Source organism: Podarcis liolepis, assembly GCF_965112155.1.
Source record: "Podarcis liolepis genome assembly, chromosome: 3".
NCBI lineage: Eukaryota > Metazoa > Chordata > Lepidosauria > Squamata > Lacertidae > Podarcis > Podarcis liolepis.
Window position 1 is genome coordinate 26,234,145 of NC_139557.1, and position 21,011 is coordinate 26,255,155.

Genomic DNA, 21,011 nt, shown 5'->3' on the forward strand with positions numbered 1-21,011 from the left:
GTGGGGTGGAGGGTTTATAGCCCCTGCTGTTTGCTGGCCTAACGCGCCCCTGAGCTTCGTCGCAAATCCCATTATTTGGAGGAGCTTCTTTTGTTCAGAGCGAAGAGGACAAACCCTGAGACAGCTTCCATACTGGCTACATATACAGGGTGGCTCCGTGCGCTAGGAAGGCAAATCAAAAGCAAACCCCGCAAAGGGGAAGTGATTGGCATTGTTTGACATGGAACGACAATAGGTAGGGAGGAAATAGGAAATGTCGCAGCAGATCAAAGCATGCCGCTCATCACTGAGCATTGCCACAAATGCTAACCGGGCATCTTTGCTCCTGGAGTCTATCACGCAGAGCGGCAAGCCATCAAGGAAAGGCAAATCGAATTACCACTCACAACGGGGAATAACAGGTGAATTTGGGGGGAAGTGCGGGTAGGCATACAAGGAATTATATTTTTATTCTATGCTTCTTTTTCTTTTCAAAGATAAAAGTTTAATACAAACCAAATGGCAAGAGAAAGCCCATTTACACATGCCTGCACAGCACTTAGGAGCACATAGCAAACTGCAGCTAAATGTACTGATGCCACTAAAAAGCCTTGCATTTGGGAGACGTCATAGAATTGTAGAGTTGGAAGGGACCCTGAGGGTCATCTAGTGCAACCTCACTGCAATGCAGGAATATGCTGCTGTCCCATACAGGAATTGAACCTGCAGCCTTGGCACTTTCAGCACCATGTTCTAACCAACTGAGCTATCCAGAAGACATGCTGATGAAAGTTCTTGTTTGTGTTTGATGTATGAGGGCTCATTCACAAATACAGTCCTCAAGTGACAATAGGTGTGCATGCATAAAGGAGTCTGCATTCCTCTATAGCAGTCTATGGACTGGAATGGAAACAACTAAGGAAGACTTGGTGCAATAGCCAATAGGCAGGAGAAATGCTGAACAAGCAGACCAGAGACAATAAGAACACACACACTCTCTCTCTCCATAATATTAGATAGTACTGAAACAGGGGCACTGGAGGCATTGTAGATGTTATTGGACTATCCATGCCACATGACTTTAAAATGATATCAACCAAAGAACTGGAGAGTGCTCCAATATTAGGGCTGTATAAAGTGATGGATGCCTTCCACATTCTCCTTTCCAGCCTCTTGCTACCTTGTAGCAGGCCTGTTGTTGTCATGTGAATCGGTGCCTACCTGCAAGACCATGCCCAACCAGGGCATGTCATTCCCATCACTATCAATTGCCTTTCCTCATTCATCCACTGTACACAGATTGGTCATCAGTTTGCTTAGTAGGTTCTTGGGCAAAAAGCAGCAAACAACAGGTGATAGCCCAGAAGACATTCCTTGTAAGTGGGTATAGGGAGGTTATGAAAACAAGGAGAAATAGAACTTGAACTTTATCAACAAAGCCACCTCTGTGCATTCTTCCTACCCACAGTTCTTTCCATTATGCCCCTGTCATTTCTGGTTGCATGTCATATGTTAAGCATCCCACATGCTACTTAAATCTTGGTCTTCCTTCTCCATGTATAGATTTAACATTTGGGGGATGAGCCTGTGAAGCCCTTCAGATGTGGCTGGATTCCAACTCACATCAGCCCCAGCAATATGACCAGGGACCAGCCAGTATGGTCAGTTCTAGTGGGTCATGCCTTGATATCATTTTAAAGTCAGACCATTCAATCCTCTTGCTTGATCTTCTATAGAGCAGAAGCTCAGTCTAAAGTAAAACATTAGCCAGCATTTATTTATTTTTAAACCAAGTAGTCAAGATAGCACACACGTTCACAAACACCCACTCACATTATATAAAACATTTGGAGTTTACACACCTGATTTTCTCCATTTCCCCCAAGTCACCCTACAATAAAATACTGGGTGATGGGAAACACGAAACATGCATTCGGATGAGACATCAACATCTGTTCTACAACCTGATTTTTAGCTTTGGTGAACTCACATTGACCCATCTGACTCATGGAGCCTTCCAACCCAAGCTGGAAGGAGTAGTGTTCAGGGGTGTAGGGAGAGATGAGAAGAGCCACAGGTCTTTTTATATACAGTAGTGCTGTGCTGAAATCTGTCCTCTGGTTTTTTTCCTCTGGGAAGAGAGGCTTTCATTTTCCTGACTCATTCTCACGGTGTTACAGAATTTCAGTGAGTGCAGGGATGCTCGATTTATCATTGCAAAGTGGCCGTGGGTTGGCTTGTTTGTCTTCTCTTTGCAGCCAACATTCCTCAAAGCCTTCCACAACCTCTCCCAGCTACCCTTCAGCTCAACACCCTTAAACCCCTTTCCTTCCAAATGCCCTGGTTCTTTTCCTATTCTGCATCCCTTGCCTTTATTTTTTTTTTCATTTAACCCTCCCCCACTATTCAGAAGGAGGGGAGTTTGTTGTATTGTCTATTGAAAATTATTTGCATTTGTTAAAGGTTGCAATCCATTCCATTCCGATCAGAAGACCGGCGGTTCGAATCCCCATGACAGGGTGAGCTCCTGTTGCTCAGTCCCTGCTCCTGCCAACCTAGCAGTTTGAAAACATGACGTATAAGTAGATAAATAGGTACCACTCCGGCAGGAAGGTAAACGGCAATTCTGTGCACTGCTCTGGTTTGCTAGAAGCCGCTCAGTCATGCTGGCCACATGACCTGGAAGCTGTACGCCGGCTCCCTCGGCCAATAAAGCGAGATGAGCACCGCAACCCCAGAGTCGTCTGCGACTGGACCTAATGGTCAGGGGTCCCTTTACCTTTACCCATGCACAGGATTGTATGCCATTAATTTTCAATGCCGCCATTTGAAGTAGAGCCAACTGAAGTAGTTTGGGAGAAAGTTTTTAGTGTAAGAAAATGGACATACAGTAGCTAGTATCTGATATAATTAGAATGAAGCTAGTATACAGTCATACCTTGGATTCCGAATACCTTGTGAGTTGAACGTTTTGCCTCCTGAACACCGCAAACCCAGAAGTGAGTGTTCTGGTTTGTGAACGTTCTTTGGAACCCGAACGTCCGATGCAACTTCTGTGGCTTCTGATTGGCTGCAGGAGCCACGTTTTTGTTCCATTCGACTTCTGAGGTATGACTGTACATTAATTAGAAGCACTGATAAACTGTGACTATAATCCTTTTGATTTCAGTAGGGACAGACTAAGCACATATTTCATTCTGCGGACATCAGTGTGACTTGAAGGCAAATGGAATTGTGCTCTATACTATTAATATATTCCACTATACTGTATACTATCTATAAACAACAATGAAACCTTATGTCATCATGTGATCTGAAGGCCGTCACCTATAGCACTTCCATAGGATGTGGATAGAATGTATTGTTGCATGCCAGCCCAAACTCTGTGTGGTGCAAGATCCCCAGGGTTCAAGGAGCTTACCCAGGGTTCGGTTTCCTTGGAATGAGGGACAGTAGAGACTGTGCTGTCTTTATGATATATGGTTCATTTACACATATATACAACCTGGGCCTATGATGGAAGGGCTCACAGCATCAACACCCCAAGAGGGCCTTGCTTCTCCCAGCAGAAATCAGGCACTGCTCTGTCTCCCAGCTGCCCAGCCTACAACCTTGCTTTTAGCTTCTACCTCACCCCTCCACTCTGGCCTTTGCCTTTCCAACTACCAGTAAGTTGAGGGAGGGGCGCCCACCCATTTTCTATCTGGCTCAGAACCACTTCCTTTGTTACCTTAATGGCCCATACTTAGAGGGCCATTACCCCACAGGAAGCTAGCCTGGCTATTCCAGGAATTAAATCCATGCTGGACCCAGGAATTTGAAGGGGGGGGGGGCTCAGGCATACAGCCTGCCCGTTCCTCCAAAAAAAACACAACAGCATAATAGAAACCTAATTCTGAATATTCTGGTTCACATACTCATACCTGGAGGTGTCTCACAGCAGTCCCTAAAAATTCCAAATCTGCACACTGTCCCAAAACGGTTAGCGACACCCCCCTCCCGCCACCAGCATAACCTATGAAATTATTCTGAAAGAAAATGCATGGGGACATGGAGCAGCACAAAATGGCGGCCACATCTAAAAGAGTAGGGAAAGAAACAGGACCACAAAATCATGTGGTCCTCACAGCTAACCCAACAATGGAGGGGAAAGGCGCCTACAACAGCCACTGCTGCTCAGAGAAAGAAGCCTCTTTGCACTTCAGAATGGGAGGGTGTTCAATCCTGGCATCCAGTGAAATATGGGCATATCGGCAGGGTGTGTGTTTTCAATGGAGGAGATGCCAGGTCTGCACAAACAGGAACTGAGCAGAAAGAACGTTGTCTTCTGCTCCATGGATTTTTGAGGTAATAATAATAATAATAATAATAATAATAATAATAATAATAATAATAATAAATTTTATTTATACCCCGCCCTCCAGGGCCAGGGCTGGGCTGAGGGCGGCTAACACCAAATATAAATTGCAATAAAACGTAATAGGGAAAAAAAACACAAAAAAACCCAGTTAATTAAAATATGGCTTAAAATACAGCTTAAAATGCAGCCTCATTTTAGTAGTAGCCCATATATCAAGACCATAAAGGGAGGAAACACCTGAGCCAGCTATCCATGCTGGTCCTACTTGGGCTAGCAAAAAAGCCAAGGGAAAATTTATATACCAAATCCCATTTAAGGGGTCAGAGTGAGTCCAAGCCAAAGGCATTTACTGAGACATTTGATGTGCACCATAGAATATGGGTATCATGCTGGCATCCCAATATATGACACCTCTCCTCTCCTGGCTTATTAGCACAATTTTACACAGCCCATCAGCCATGGATCCAGCCTACCAGGTTACTTGACCAATTCCATGTTTGCAGCCCCAGGCTCAAAGGATCCTTGCGAGGCTTGTTTATCTTCCCGGCTGTGTAAATGCTTTGGAATAGAGGGAGGGTGGTGTTATTATGCATTTGTTAGGGCTGCTATCCAAAACCAGGATGGGCTGTTTGGGAACCATGTGGCAAAATATTATTGCAAAAGTGCCACACTGTTATCAAGTTATGGGAGAATCACAGCACCTCCATGCTTCCCAAGTAATGATGTGCACTGTAAACAATAAGCAACTGAAGCACCAATGCATTAAAATAAATGGCTTGGAATATCTGGCTACATATATATTTTTTTGTGGACACTGTCAGACAGAACTACCCTTTGGTAGGCTTTTAACTCATAAAAGAAGAAAGGTTAATATAGTTTTGAGGAATGGTTTATTCACAGTTTTCTTTATGAAATATTTTTTTTCTGAGTTTATTGTAGACATAAATACAAATCTTATGGCTCAGGTTATAACACATACTGTTAGATGTTAGAAAATATTTAATGTGGTATAGTGGTTGCACACTCTTCCCTTCCTCCTTTTTTTTTTCCTTAGGATTTTTGCACTTGCAAGTGGAAGCCGAAGCAAAATCTGGTCCACCTAGCAACACGTTTATTTTTATATATGCCCGTTTACTCTAGAAGTACATTACCACTGGTGTGCACCCAACACTGAAGCAATATAGCACAAAGTTTGCAATATATCGCAAAGCAAATGTATCTTGCACTTGGTTACTTGTTAGCATTTTTATCTATATACAATTACATAAGATACTTTAAAGCTGTTCTTTGCCATACTACCTAGCAGCGCAAATGTCTTTCAGAAGATTTGCAGAAGTCTGTGTTTGGCAGCAGTCAGCGGCTGGGATCCAGAGAGACAGCCTAGCGGAATATGCAGCTTTTTATCCTTTGAGCAGGTGAGCCCAAGGCCACAGCACAAACTTATTTTTAAAAGTCCCTTCAGTTTCAAAAGCAATTCTGCATGTGCTGCACACACGGGGATGGGGTGTTGTTCAAGAAAGGCAAGTTCAAAGGGATCAGAGAATTTTTAAACATCTCTTTGGATGAATGGAACCAAAAGTCAGCAAGGCTATTCAGGGGAGGAAACTGAACCAGATACATAAATCTCGGAAGCAGGTAAATTCGGTGCATACGTCATGAGAAAGAAGGTTGATCCTGTTCTTGTTTATGATAGTGGAAGTTATTCCTTTGGTTTTTCCAAAGGAATGGTGCACACAGTGGGTCCAAGGAAAAGGCATACACAAGTTCCATGGAAATACGTTGGTTTTAGGAATGACCAGCCTTCTCCTACATTGTGCTCAAACGTGTCTTGAAACCAAAAGCAGCACACAAGCCTAAAAACAGTTCTTCTAGTACATTTGGAAGACTGGGTTGGTTGGGTTTTTATTAGGAATTGATTTGGCAAGCTGGGACAGTGATTAATATTTCCAGCTTTCATAGATGGCATCAGCACTTTTTGTTGATCTCAGCCCATTCCTCCAGTAAAGGACACAAGGGGTCACTAGGATATTGTTTGCTGTCAGGTACAGCAGGGGTGAGAGTCAACTCAATCTCTGAATATCTAGTTCCATGCTCCAGCTATTGGCACTTGCACCTTGTCTGTGGTTAGTTCCTTGTCCACAAATGGAACACACAGGTTTTGCTCCTCCCCAGGCACCAATAATTCAAATGTTACATTACTGGCAGATGTAGAAGCGTGAACCACTTTCACATCCTCTTTGCCAAGTGTGAGCAGCAGACTTCACACTCACGGGATCTACATTTATTTTCTGTTACTGCTCAAGGTACACCAGCCGGGGAAACATGTGCAAAACAGTGGCTCGGGGATGAAGCCAGCTGCCCACGAATATAGACATAAAAGAGGGCAGGTGGCTTTTCAATTGTTAAAACATCTGGGATTCAGAAATGGTTGCCCATCCACTGCAAATCAACCAGCAATATAGCAGTAGATCACAAAGTACCTTCTATCCAGCTCTGCTCTATCTCAAGTAAACCCAAACCACCTTCCTATTTTGCCCATTTGGTTAAGTGCCTGGGCCTATCATCTGATAATCTTAAAGCCATTCTAAATCTACACTTACAGTAAATGGTCATAATATATATACAGTGCAAACTTTCCCCACTGGAATTCTCCCTGCATCAAGGAGTGACCTCAGAGTGATACAACATTCCTGCTGTGATCCGAGTACATGGGTACAGCAAGTTACACCAACACCAGTTGCTATTCCATCCCATGCTGTGAAAAGGGTTGCTATCATTGATCAAATAAACCCGTCCAGGGAGAGGCATGGTCAAACATGATCCATAAGATGGCCCCATTATGCAGCGGTTAAGTATCAGGAGGGTTTCAAGACATCACAGAGGCCCACTGCTTGTGAAACGACTTGCAGGAATGCATACAGCTGTCATGACTTCTGGACTAGAGGTTGAAAGCCCTGGTCTTGTAGTTGGCTGGCTGCAAGTTGTTACCATTTCTCAACAGTCATGGCAACATCGGAGACTGCTGTGTTGCCTATAACTGAATCCCAAGTGTGCATTATTACGGCTAAATGGGAACGTAAGTTATAAAGCAAAACAGGATTGTGAAATTTGCTCTAAACAAAATGACCTCCCACCCCCTATTGCTTGTAAATAGAATGCTTCTTTTCATAGATATTAGGCACTGGGCTTGGCCTGTAGTCATGGCAAATGTACACTTCAATTGATTTCAGGTCAAAGCTTGCATTAATAATGTGCACTTCTAGCAAACATTCATGTATTTGGATAGTGCTGAACTCTGCTACTTTATGGATACATAATCTCATAATTTGTTTTGCTATTTACCCCCCCCCCCAAAAAAAATTATTCATGTACAATAAAATGGAGCACATTCTACTGCCAGCAACAGAATATGCTATAAACAAAAGAGCACCAAAACATGAACTACTATATGTACCTACTAACATCTGTATTCATGTTATTTTCTTCTATCTATTGGCAATGACCAAACAGTTTAAAAAAAGCAAACAAAAACCCCACACTTAAATAAGTAAAAAGGGTAAACCACGTAGTTTTGTGTCTCAACATTTTCTGCAATGTTTTTTTTTTTAATACTGAGCATTAAAAATAGTATTAGCTGTTTGCTTCAAAGGATATAAATCTAAATTACTATTTGACTCAATACACTTTTCTTTTGTTTTGGTCTGAAGAAATATATTACAAGTTTACCTATGCCCTCTGGAATTAAGCTAGTAGACAAAATGGAAGAGTTATATTGCTTTGTAAGAAGAAGTTAAGGGAGACCCACTGGTGGAATTCTATTTGATCCTTGCATTTCATTTAGTATTCTCTAGGATATAACTTTTGAATATAAATAATGGCAAAACTGTTGTTTTTAAAAAAGAAGCAGCTTACACCCCCTATTCCCATTAGAGAGTTTCCATTAAGAACTAAGCATTTTCAACCCAAGGACAGATTATGATATTTTTTAGGACCTTATTCAAGCAAGCAATCTCACCGATTTCAATGCAGCTAGTCATATGTGGGCACACCTCTGCAAAGACTGACACTTGGGCCCAGAACTCATTTTCACATGACACCAAAAATCTATTTGGATGAAGGTTCATCATGATGAAGACACATTTGGGTCTAAAGCAGACGTTTTTCACAAAATCACAATGTACCGTGATGTTAGATCTTTAATAGTGGAATCTGCCAAACCATCACAGACGAAACCAGTTCATCTGGCCGCTGCTGCTTACACTTCTTGTTCACTCTTCTGTGTCCTTGTCCTCCAGAGATGACCAAGACAGATACTGCTTTTCCTTCTTTGGATCGACATTTTTTACTCTGGCTAAGAGAGACTTCTTTCAAAAGCTCATAGACGGCACTCTCCTCGGGCCTGTGCTCAGTTGTATTTGATCCATGAGACAACGTCAGGGACCCAGAAGATGAAGACAAGTCACTTTTCTGAGCGATGGACCCTACTGAGCCTCCCAGCCAAACAGCACTGTCATTGGGGTTGCTCAGAGAAGAACTAGGTCTCTCATTGTGAACAACGTTCTTTTGGTCCTCATCTTTCAATCCCGAACGAGGACGACGCAGGCTGTGCCTTGATTTGCTTTTGCTTTTGCTTCTCTTGTTGGTTACAGAGGCCATTACAAGGAACTTAACTGGGCCGTTATGTGCATGGTAAGAAACCATTCCTCTTCCTGCAGCCGGAGGGAGAAAAAAACAACACCTTCATTTAAAAAAAGAGCAATTCTCATTATCTTGACCTTAATTTCACCAGCCATTCAGTCCTCGGAACAATTTTTTAAATGGTTCTCTGCACATCACAGAAGTAAAACCTTGCCAAGTCATGACATTTGCATATTGTTAAGTCAACATGAATTTGGTGACTACCTACTTTGCAATTGCGCAACATTTACTGGAGGGAAGTCAATGTGATGCTCCTGTATCACATGGTAAACTTACCTAAAATGTTATGGGAGAGACCTTACTACAGGGAAGAGATAAATACAGCTGCTTGCCACTGACGTAGTGTGAGGGGCATAGGGGCGGTTGCCCCAGGGATGAATCATTAGGGGTGCAAAAATTCAACATCTGGTGCTGCCTCAATAAAGCTGTGTACTTCCGTCACTGGGCTCCATTGAAAATGGCTTCTGCATGCGAACCAGGAAGTGACCTCTCCACACGACAGAGCAGCTCTTCTTTTCTGATCTCTGTGGCTGTGATCTCCTGGCAGTTGAATGTGCATGCATACTTCGTCCTTTCCCCTCCCGCCCATCTACCCCCTCTGCATGGCCCCAGGCACTGGCAACCCATGCTATGCCACTGCTGGTCTTTGCTACCTTCTGTTGGGTCCACCTCTACTCATTGATTCAAGCTGCCTATAAACAGATACTTGCAGGTCTCTTTCCATCTTGCTGAGCAATATGATGACCTTGTGTTCCCAAGTACCTTCTCCCTTCTATCATTTCCCCCCTGATGTTACCCTTCCTGCCTGATTACCTAGGCCTGGATCTACACATGCAAAAAAATAGTAAAGCAAACAAATGCACAATACCATTTCAGACTGCGGGTGAGCAATACCAGTTTTGAGTACCCCTCCATTTACACACACACACCCGCCCTGGGGAACAAAAAACCAGCACACCATAATGGACAAATACCTTTGACTGCTGGGGTCATTTTCCATTTTCTGGGAGGTTTTAGTGTAGGGAAACATAAACAATTGATCATCCGCTGCAGTCTGAAATGGTACAGTCCATTCTGCTACATATATAGGCCAGGAGTTTCCTGCAGTCTTTGGACTGTTCTCCAAAGCCTTGCCCTGACTCTCTCCCTAGATTAAGACAGGTGAACAAGACTAAACCTTCACAGAATCACAGGCTGGTAGAGTTGGAAGGGATTCCCCAAGGATCATCTAGTCCATTCCCCTGCAGTGCAAGAATCTCAACACACTGTCCCCATCCAGTTTGAAACCGTACCAGACCTAGCTTGGCTTTATGAATATGCCAGCAGTTTTGCTTTTTCTTGTTGCTACACAAAATGTTTTCAGAAGCAGCCTATTATATATACCGGAGTTACCTTATGATTCTAGAACAAATCAGCAAAATTGAGGACATGCAGAGCTAAAGTTGACGTACAGTTCATGCTTTGTTCTCTGTTTTCACAACAGCATGAGTAAGGGAATCAGCTGACATGTTTTGGTTGGCATTTGCACTATCTTAACATTACTAGCTTTCTCCACAATCTGCTGCCAAAGACCTTTTTTTCCAATTAAGCTTAATACTCCACTCTTGTTGCCCATATACATATTGCTGCTGGCCTTGCTGAAATAGATAACATATTTTACTGTGGAGGCCAGATGAAAGCTTCAAACATGCAAGATCCTTAAGTGCAGTGACATTTATTCTGTAGAGTGTTCAGCTGTTATAGTTTACTGGAGTAAGAAGAGGGGATTTTAAACCACAGGGCATTTTTCTTTACTTGTTAACATATGGACTGGCTGCTAAAAGTAGTTGACCAGTTATAACAGTAGAGGGGGGGGGGGAGCAAACTGCAAAACATAAAGTATCAATGCATTAGGGTTCAGAATTTTATTTGGATTTCAAAGAATACAATGGCTATTAAGCACAGCCTTCAAATTCAGCACATCTTACTCATGTGCAGGGACGCGGGTGGCACTGTGGTCTAAACCACTGAGCCTCTTGGGCTTGCTGATCGGAAGGTCGGCGGTTTGAATCCACATGGCAGGGTGAGCTCCCGTTGCTCTGTCCCAGCTCCTGCCAACCTAGCAGTTCGAAAGCATACCAGTGCAAGTAGATAAATAGGTACTGCTGCAGCGGGAAGGTAAACTGCATTTCCGTGTGCTCTGGCACTTGTCACGGTCCTCCGTGCGCCAGTAGCAGTTTAGTCATGCTGGTCACATGACCCGGAAAACTGTCTGTAGACAAATGCCGGCTCCCTCAGCCTCAAAGCTAGATGAGCACCATAACCCCATAGTCACCTTTCACTGGGCTTAACCATCCAGGGGTCCTTTACCTTTACCTACTCATGTGCAATTACCAATAGGTCCTTGGAGTTTCATATACTGTAGAAGTATTTATAGTTTATTTTTATGCCAGATACTCAATGCAAAAGCTGCTGCAGGAGCCACACAATGTTCTCTAGTGCTTCAGTGTAAGTCATGCATGCGTGTGAGAACAGCTTCCAAAGCACAGTTATCCAGCATTTCAGATCAAATCTCCATTCAGTCATGAAGGTCATTGGTTGACTTGGGGCTGATCATCTTCCCTCAGTTTAGCCAACCTCACAGGGTTGTTGTGAGGGTAAAACAGGGGAGAACTTGTCGACATGCAGAGGGCCGGGAGGCCAGCTGGCTAGTCCCAGCTGGGCCGTCTCCTTCCAGCCGTCCTGCTGTGAAGACCCATCACCTCTGCTCCAAAGTAAATCAGTGACCCGGGCTTCAAAGCCAGGGCACATTATCAGCAGATCGAACTGTGCACACAGAATAGGCATGAGGCTTGTGGAAACATACTACAACTACAGATTTATTAATCATAAATCAGGACAAAGAAACATGTCATCTCTCTCTCTCTCTCGTCTTCACAGAGAGAATGGGAAAAGCAAAAGCTATACACAAAGGAAGTTCCCAGCAAGCTGTGCTGGAATGTAAACAGACATGTGACATGCAACAGTTCCACACGTCTGCTCCTTAAGGTGGAATGGAAATCTCAACAAAACTATGCTTGTTACCTTGAGCTCCTTGCAGGAAAACACAGGATATAAATGTAATAATAATGATAATGTCATTTTACTTACCAGTTACTTTGGGAATTCCTTGCAAACGAGGAACTGGGAGTGCTACTATTATCCCAACATTTGTCCCAACCAATAACAAGCCATGGCAAACCAGGAGGCTGGTCACAGAAACACGCTGCTGCCCTATAAGATTGAGAAGGTACAAAGTTACCCCGAAAGCAAGATACTGCATTTATTTACTTATCTTTTAATTAAAATATATTTAGGCCATCTTTAAGGACAACAGCCCTTCTAAGGTGGGTGAGAAGATAAAGATTACGTAGAAGAACACCTTAAAAATGAATAAAACCAGCAGCAAACAAGAAAACAATCCATTATAAAATTGAGCTTGCTGTAAACAAAACAGCAAAAATCCTGCTTTATTAAAGCAAGGCATTTTGGTTTGTTATAAAAATGAATCAACGTTGCAGGTTACAGACTCAGTATGTGAAAAAGCCACTCAATATTTGTCAGATCTAATTTATCTATATTTCTAAGATGTCACCCCAATGCAACTCATGTGGAAGTAAGACAAACAAGGTTTTACAAATGAAGCTAAAAGGAAGAGGGTGTGTTGTAATGGATTTAATGCACCTTGTTAAATCTGCATGCTGCTTACTTTTCTTACATATCATCTACTGTTCTAGGATAACTAGCAATAGACACAGCATTTGGTGGGACTACTGTTTCCTACTTGGACCAATTTCCCAGATTCCATTAGCATTATTCCATGGAGGAGAGTGTGGATGAGTTCCTTCAGATTACTGTATGGGTAAAATGGTTAATCCAGGCAACTTTAAGAATACAACCAGTTAGAGACACGTCGTCCAATTTATGCACGGTTATTTAGAAGTTAAATCCTACTGAGTTTTGTATCTGGATTGCAGATTTGCACTGCTTCTAAAAACACACTTGCCTCTCTTCATCTGCTTCATTCCATACTTTAAAACACTTTACTTTTTATACCTGCACCTAAGGCAGCCTACCATTGCACCCCTCCAATTGCACACTCCCCTAGATGCTTTTTAGATATTTGGCAGAAATCTAGGTTTCTGCTGAATGGTTACTTGGCCCTCAGGCAACCACTTGGTTTCCACCAAGGTCCCTTCTTGACCCTCCAATTTGTCTGTTTTCAGCCCTGTGAAATGGGTATTTTGTCACGCCCATGACAATGTCTCAAGGTTTCCACATGTCCCCAGGCCCAAAAAGTGTTGTAGACCCCACTAACTTTCAAACTTTGTCACAAATGAAGACCTACCGTGTGCTCTCTTCTTTTTATCCAGTACTTCTAGTTCAGACTAAGACTATCCCAACCTAAGCAATCCTTTTTTTTACACCAGATTCATAGGGTTTATTCATTGCACAATGAAGCAATTGTGTAAATGCATAGTTCGCAGTTGTATAATTCTGATGAAGTCCTTTTAAAAAAGGAGATATATGTTTACCCATGCATATTCAGCTACTTTAGAAGGAGACGTATTTTTAAGCCTTTCCTTCCTCAACCTGAAAATGTGAAGCAGTGAACCTGCTTTGCACAATGTTGTTCAAAACAATTTGTGTGAAACGACATCTTCGAGTCTCGAATCTTTTTTAAAGGTAGAACCACACATTTCGTACTATTTAAAGGGAAATTACTGGTGCATCGCTTAAGGATGGATATCAAAACAATAAAATATTAATGAAAGGGATAATGCTGGCTCTCTCTGGCGCAGAATGCCTGAATGCTCCATCAGAATGGATCAGAGGGGGTAGCCTTGAATGAATCTGAAAAGTCTGCCCTTCTAGCCAAAAGGTGAATGACACTAAGTTGATCACAGCTGGAAAGAAGACAAAAGTGGAAGGCATCTGTCAGGCTGAAGTCATTAGACCTCCCAAATATTGCCAGAAGCTCCAGCCTAGAGTTGTTTTTAAATGTCAAAATAAATAAACACAAATTATAATATATTATATATAATATAATTCTCAAGAAACAAAATACTTACAGTGTTAATGCCTGGTACAACCTGCTCCCCACCTCCCTCCACTAAAAAAACCCCAAACCACACTGAATGGAACCATGCCATTATTTTCTTGGCATGTAAATGCTTATCTAATCACTCAAAGAGGTATGAAGAAGGGGAGTTTGGATTTGATATCCCGCTTTATCATTACCCCAAGGAGTCTCAAAGCAGCTAACATTCTCCTTTCCCTTCCTCCCCCACAACAAACACTGTGAGGTAAGTGGGGCTGAGAGACTTCAAAGAAGTGTGACTAGCCCAAGGTCACCCAGCAGCTGCATGTGGCGGAGCGGAGACGCGAACCCGGTTCACCAGATTACAAGTCCACCACTCTTAACCACTACACCACACTGGCTCTCAGTGGGTGGGGCAGAGACAGGTGAGAAGAAGGAACCTCAGATTGCTTGGGAAGAAATTGGGGGAGGAAGAAAGCTGAGGGAAGGCGGGGAATTTTAGTCCTTGAAACTGCCTCATGGGGCAAGATCTACTGGGAACAGTTGCTGTGCTCACTAGGCCTACACTGCTCTGTTTTTCTGAATAAGGAGTTAACATCACTGACAGCTTGTCAGTTACTGGCGACTTGCTCCCTATTACCCACCCCGACATAGCGATGGTAGCTAGGATGCCAAACCGTTCGTTTTCAAAGCAAACTTCATAGCTCCTACTTTTACTGCCAGTGAGCTGCTTTGTTATAAAATTAAATGCTACTGCACACGACCCTTTTGACCACCTCAAGGAAGCCAAACGATTGTACAAGTGATACTAGGAAATAAATTACCTGGTCACACAATTATTCCACCTGAGCCATGGCCAAAGTGCTGAATCTGGTTGTATTGCATGATAGGATGGGAAAGGCTCATGGAGGACATGGCTCTCAATGGCTGCTACCCAAGACGGCTATGTTCTACCATCATTGTCAAGTACCGATTGCTGGGGATTCTGCTTATGGGCTTCTTATAGGCTTCTGACCAGCCACTGTGAGAAAAGAATGCTGGACTGCATGGGCCTTTGGTCTCATGCAACTGGGCTCTTCTTATGACTTATTAGGGACGCGGGTGGCGCTGTGGGTTAAACCACAGAGCCTAGGACTTGCTGATCAGAAGGTTGGCGGTTCAAATCCCCCCAATGGGGTGAGCTCCCATTGCTCAGTCCCTGCTCCTGCCAACCTAGCAGTTTGAAAGCACGTCAAACTGCAAGTAGATAAATAGGTACCACTCCGGCGGGAAGGTAAACGGCGTTTCTGTGCGCTGCTTTGTTTCGCCAGAAGCGGCTTAGTCATGCTGGCCACATGACCCGGAAGCTGTACGCCAGCTCCCTCGGCCAATAAAGCAAGATGTGCGCCGCAACCCCAGAGTCGGCCATGACTGGACCTAACGGTCAGGGGTCCCTTTACCTTTTCCTTTTTATGACTTATTAGGGTTGACATGGCAAATGTCTCCCTTACAAAATGGGGCAGAGGATGTGGTGGCTACAAGAAAACCTTGCAAAACATTTTTGACGCTGCAACAACTACACAGAGAAGTAAAATAAAATAAAAAAATTCCTTTCAGTAGCACCTTAGAGACCAACTAAGTTTGTTATTAGTATTAGCTTTCATGTGCATTTGTTTTGAATACAGCAGACCAGCATGGCTACCTACCTGTATCTACACAGAGAAGTGTGAAAGGTGTGCTTTACCAGCTTCCAGTAACAAAACACATACACTGAGAAACCAGTTATACAAAAATTCATCTTTTGGTTGTTTGTCATCTGCCTACAGTGTTTTGAAAATATGTGTGGATATGTTACGCCCTATTCTTCAGCACTTTGACAGCATTAACATGATGAAGACAGGGCAAGAACTAAGTCCTGGCATGGCACAGCAGTGCTTCAGAAATGTCTAAGTGCTGGCTTGCACCACTGAAAAAACATTGTTTCCACATGTGAAGATTGCAAGTGATTATCCAGGAATCTAACATCTTGAATGCAGAAGGAAATAAACAATCGGAGGTGAGGTCAAACGGAAATCCTCTGTTCTTGAAGCAATGGAACAACTGGGAAATGAGGAAACACCTGTTGGGGGATGTGAACTTCTAACACAATATAAAATCATCATAGGATGGTAGATGTGCAACATGATTTGTCTGTACTTCTCCATATTAAGCGCATATGGTCAGAGAGTAAGAAGCTTTTCAAATTATTGTTCTATTTGTATTTCTCAAAAATGGTTCCTGATCAATTCAATTTATGATGATCAACAGCTCATAATGAGCTCCCTTTGGGATAAATTTATCCAACACAGGACTCGGACAATTAATAATTGTTGTAAAACGCAACCCTACAATAAATTATTCATGTTACATTGCATCAACTAATGTAGCTAATATCAAGAGGATAAGAATGTAATTTTTTACTCAGCAGGTCCATTGACATAAAGGTGGACATGGTCACAACTATGCACATACACGATCTCAATTTGGAATTTTGAAAAACTGGGCCATTCTGTCACTTAGAGCATGTTTAGCCTGGAGAAGAGGAGGTTAATGGGTGATATGATAGCCATGTTCAAATATATAAAAGGATGTCATATAGAGGAGGGAGAAAGGTTGTTTTCTGCTGCTCCAGAGAAGCGGACACGGAGCAATGGATCCAAACTACAAGAAAGAAGATTCCACCTAAACATTAGGAAGAACTTCCTGACAGTAAGAGCTGTTCGACAGTGGAATTTGCTGCCAAGGAGTGTGGTGGAGTCTCCTTCTTTGGAGGTCTTTAAGCAGAGGCTTGACAACCATATGTCAGGAGTGCTCTGATGGTGTTTCCTGCTTGGCAGGGGGTTGGACTCGATGGCCCTTGTGGTCTCTTCCAACTCTATGATTCTATGATTCTATAAAAAGCACACCTTCCAAATGAGACTCTTTGCTCCTATAATTTTTACAGATAAACTTAACACTAATCAATTATTCAAAGTGCTTCACATGCATCATCTCAGTAACCCTTTACAATACCAGATCTGCAACAAGAATCCTTACAGACAACCAGAACTGCAGAAATGTCAACAATGAAATTGACAAAAATCTGAATCAGGCTCTTCTGCCCAATACACTGCGTAAGCTACTGTGCTGCATCACCTGGCATGCCATTTATTGACACCTAGGTTTATTTTATTTTTTTAAAATGATATTTATTGAGAATTTAAAATTACAGAGAAAAAAAAGGAAAAAGAAAAAACAAAAAAACAATACAAGTCAATAAAAAGAAAAAAGAGAACAAAACACACAATACATCAGAGCCAAAAACAAAAGCAAACAAAAAATTAAAAACAAATCCAATATTCCCAAATCTTTATCTTCCGTTATCTTGTTTCATCGACCTCACACCTCCCTTTTTTGTATTCTAGTTATTCATTATCTCAGCAAATCCTTTCCATCTTTCACTATGTTCTGTCATTAAATTATCTTAATTTATTTTAACCTTATCTTGCCATAAAAAGCCCTAAAGCTTAAAACTTATTTGTGCATAACTCCTTATAGCATTTCTACTAAAGCCAAATAGTCTCATTCCAACATTTTTTCTAACACTCATTAATTTTACAATATTTCTCTAAATGAATTTTTAAACTTTGACACCTAGGTTTAAAGTCTCCTTCGTGGATCACTGCCTTGTCGTGTATAGTTAAAGCTATGGTTTTCCCAGTAGTGATATATGGAAGAGAGAGCTGGACCATAAAGAAGGCTGATTGCCGAAGAATTGATGCTTTTGAATTATGGTGCTGGAGGAGACTCTTGAGAGTCCCATGGACTGCAAGAAGATCAGACCTATCCATTCTTAAGGAAATCAGCTGAGAGTGCTCACTGGAAGGACAGATCCTGAAGCTGAGGCTCCAATACTTTGGCCACTTCATGAGAGGAGAAGACTCCCTGGAAAAGACCCTGATGTTGGAAAAGATTGAGGGCACAAGGAGAAGGGGACGACAGAGGACGAGATGGCTGGACAGTGTTCTCAAAGCTACCATCATGAGTTTGACCAAACTGCGGGAGGCAGTGGAAGACAGGAGTGCCTGGCATGCTCTGGTCCATGGGGTCATGAAGAGTCGGACACGACTAAACGACTAAACAACAACAACAACAAAGGTTTAAAGTTGAACTTTTCCTTCAGTGATAATCTTAGAGAGTGAACTGCACAGTATCAGCCTAGTTCCAAAAAGTATTTGAAGGACAATCTTAGGGCACTTCCAAATGGTTCTTGCTGTTTGATTCTTCTCACTGAAGGAAACTCTTGGACTTTGCAAATCACCTAGCCTACATGTCTGTACGTTTTATAACTGTCCAAAATCCACCCCCCTATTTAGTCATTCTTCCATTAATGAAGGCATTTTAATCTTCTGGCAGAGTTAGGACCTATTGCAATGATGTTTTTGTTACCCTACTCTCCCTCTCCTGAGGAAATGGTACATTTTCCTGTCCCTCTTCAATTTGCAGGAAACACATGTCACACAACAAGGTAAATAATGGAAATTGCTTTGTTACATAGCTAAGCTGTCATCAGTTGTTAAAGGAACAAATCAAGAATTTCTTCAGTCAGCGGAATTGTTCTGAAAGGATTATGTTTTATGAAATCCAATGTAAGCACTGGGGGAAATGTTAGCATCAGGATATGACATAATGAATAAAAATACCATTTACTGAATAATAAAAAATTACATTGAAATGTAAAAAGCCCAGAGTTCATGGCAACATGGGCTTTATAACAAAATTCTTATGATTAAACTTGGGCTGTTCAGATCAGTGCAACAGGCATGAGTGAAAAAGAGTAAGATTTACTGTTCCGAAAACTATAGTTAAGCATCCCTGATTCTTCCAAACATCTTAAAACTCCACACTGGTGCACCTTGCTATCTGCAGCTCAGCTGAGGATAAATGGCAGCTCAAACTAAAATTCATGAAATTGTTCCAGTTATTCAAGGAGAAATGGGGTAGGGTTGCCGAGTTATATGTAAAATTATGTCAACTCAAGAGCACTAGAGCCCAAGGAAATGTCCGAAACAAAGTGATGGTTCTGTGGTATGGCTGGAGTTAAGCAGGTCTCACCCTGTAAATTGCCTGGCTAAGAAGCCACCTGGAATCCATTTGTAAGCCAGTGTGTAATTATTTGAAGGAAGAGCAAGGGCACAGGTGTGATGAATAAAGAAACTCAAGTATACCACGGCCAGGTTTACGTGACTGCGTGCCCCCTTCCTTTGTTGTTTCCCCAAGAGAGTAGTAAGAATCTGTTACAGTTTAAGGACCTCTTGCTTCAGAGCTTTAGTTTAGAGGAAATTAGGCAGAAAGGAGGTTCTAACCCACCATTCACCCTGTTGCACAAAAGCAAAATGTATAGGTGTATAGCTGTATAGGTTATTTTAAAATTTTCCATTCATTCATTTAGATGCTAAAAGCCAGCACACTCCACCCCTGGGCACAGGCTTGCTTTTGCCAGATGCTACCTCAATGAAATATTCTCCCCCTGCAGAGCAACAGGCACTTATGACAATAAAAAACTAAGCTCACAGACACTGCCGCTACATGTTTCTCTCACAATATAGGAGGATATTGGTGACACGTTTACAGCTATAATTTTTAGCCTGTTGGCTACACTAGCTGGAGGTTTACAAAATATATTACTAAACAGATAATCTGATGAGCGCAGTGTCTCTCAAACTTGTGTCTCCAGCTGTTTTTGGACTACAATTCCCTTCATCCCTAGCTAGCAAGATCAGTAGACAGGGATGATAGGAATTGTAGTCCAAAAACAGAGACCCAAGTTTGTGAAACACTGTGCTAGTGAAACAGGGCATGCCGCCACTAGCACAGAGAGCTAAACTAACCTGATGAGGCAGCTGTTTGCCCTGCTCACATATAAACACACGGATGGAGTGGGTTGTCAAATTTTCAGTGAAAATGAGCATGCCAGCAGGAGAGAGCAAAATCTCCCATCTCTCCCAACCGTCCTGCAGTAGGCTTGTTGCTTTAGGTCAAGGGTGGCTTATTCTGAGGCCCTCCAGATGTTGTTGGAGTAACTGCTACCACCTGTTGCTGATGGGAATTGTAAGTTCAACAACATCCGGAGGGCCTCAAGATTAGCCACCCCTTGCTTCAAATAAAATATGTACAAAAATATCATGTGCATAGGATCCCAGACAGAGCAATAAACACCAATGCAAAAAAGCGATACCCAGTGTACTCATTTTAAATGTTAAAATGATTCCTTTTCTCAAGTATAACACATTTGTCTCAAGCATCAATCACGATTCTAAGAACTCTATTGAAACTTCGGCTGTTTCCTTATAAGGAGAGGGAAAATTCTTCAGATAAAATAATAGCAGCTGAAATGTTATGGTAATGACACCAGGGCACATACATATATATAATTAACTCAAGCTCTTCAACAGAAAAGCACAGTTTACATCATCTTGTTTTATTTCCATGGCAATTGCAGCTAAGACTAAATATTTTCCAGTTAGCTTTTTCTCCCTCCATTAAAAACACACAAAATAGTTACTACCAAGCATAGAAGGTGGGGGGGGGGGAGAGGAGGGGGAAATACAGTTTGTCCCTAACACTACAAAACATTGATTCTTTTTCCACAATGGTGGCAAACTGAATGGAAACCCTTTCTGAACTCAGAACAAGCTTATGTGTGAGTATGAAACAAAGTTAGACATGGCTATTAGAAAAACTGGGGGGGGGGGAGACCCCAAACATAGCTTTATTAAACTCAAAACACAGGGCATTTTGGACCTAATAAAGCTGTCGGTGAGACAGAAGGGCTGGCAGTGGATGGGGATATTTTACTATATTTGAGACTAGTTAAGGGCAAAATCCACACCCAACTCCCTACTATCTACTTTCACG

The 21,011-nt window shown here is 42.2% G+C and overlaps 1 protein-coding gene and 1 long non-coding RNA gene across 10 annotated transcripts in view; one reads left to right on the forward strand and one right to left on the reverse strand.

Annotated features, from left to right (window-relative positions):
- The window catches only part of LOC310703501, a 419,307-nt gene that overhangs the window by 49,996 nt on the left and 348,300 nt on the right, over positions 1-21,011 (forward strand). The window lies entirely within an intron of this gene.
- Positions 8,023-21,011, reverse strand: part of ARHGEF10 (Rho guanine nucleotide exchange factor 10) — a 95,391-nt gene continuing 82,402 nt past the window's right edge. For all 9 annotated transcript variants that reach the window (XM_083495426.1, XM_083495424.1, XM_083495420.1 and 6 more), the window contains 2 exons: positions 12,167-12,289; positions 8,023-9,048 (listed from right to left, as the gene is read on the reverse strand). In XM_083495426.1, the coding sequence (XP_083351552.1) occupies positions 8,528-9,048; positions 12,167-12,289 (644 nt within the window). In that variant the 3' untranslated portion in view covers positions 8,023-8,527. The remainder of the gene's footprint in view (positions 9,049-12,166; positions 12,290-21,011) is intronic.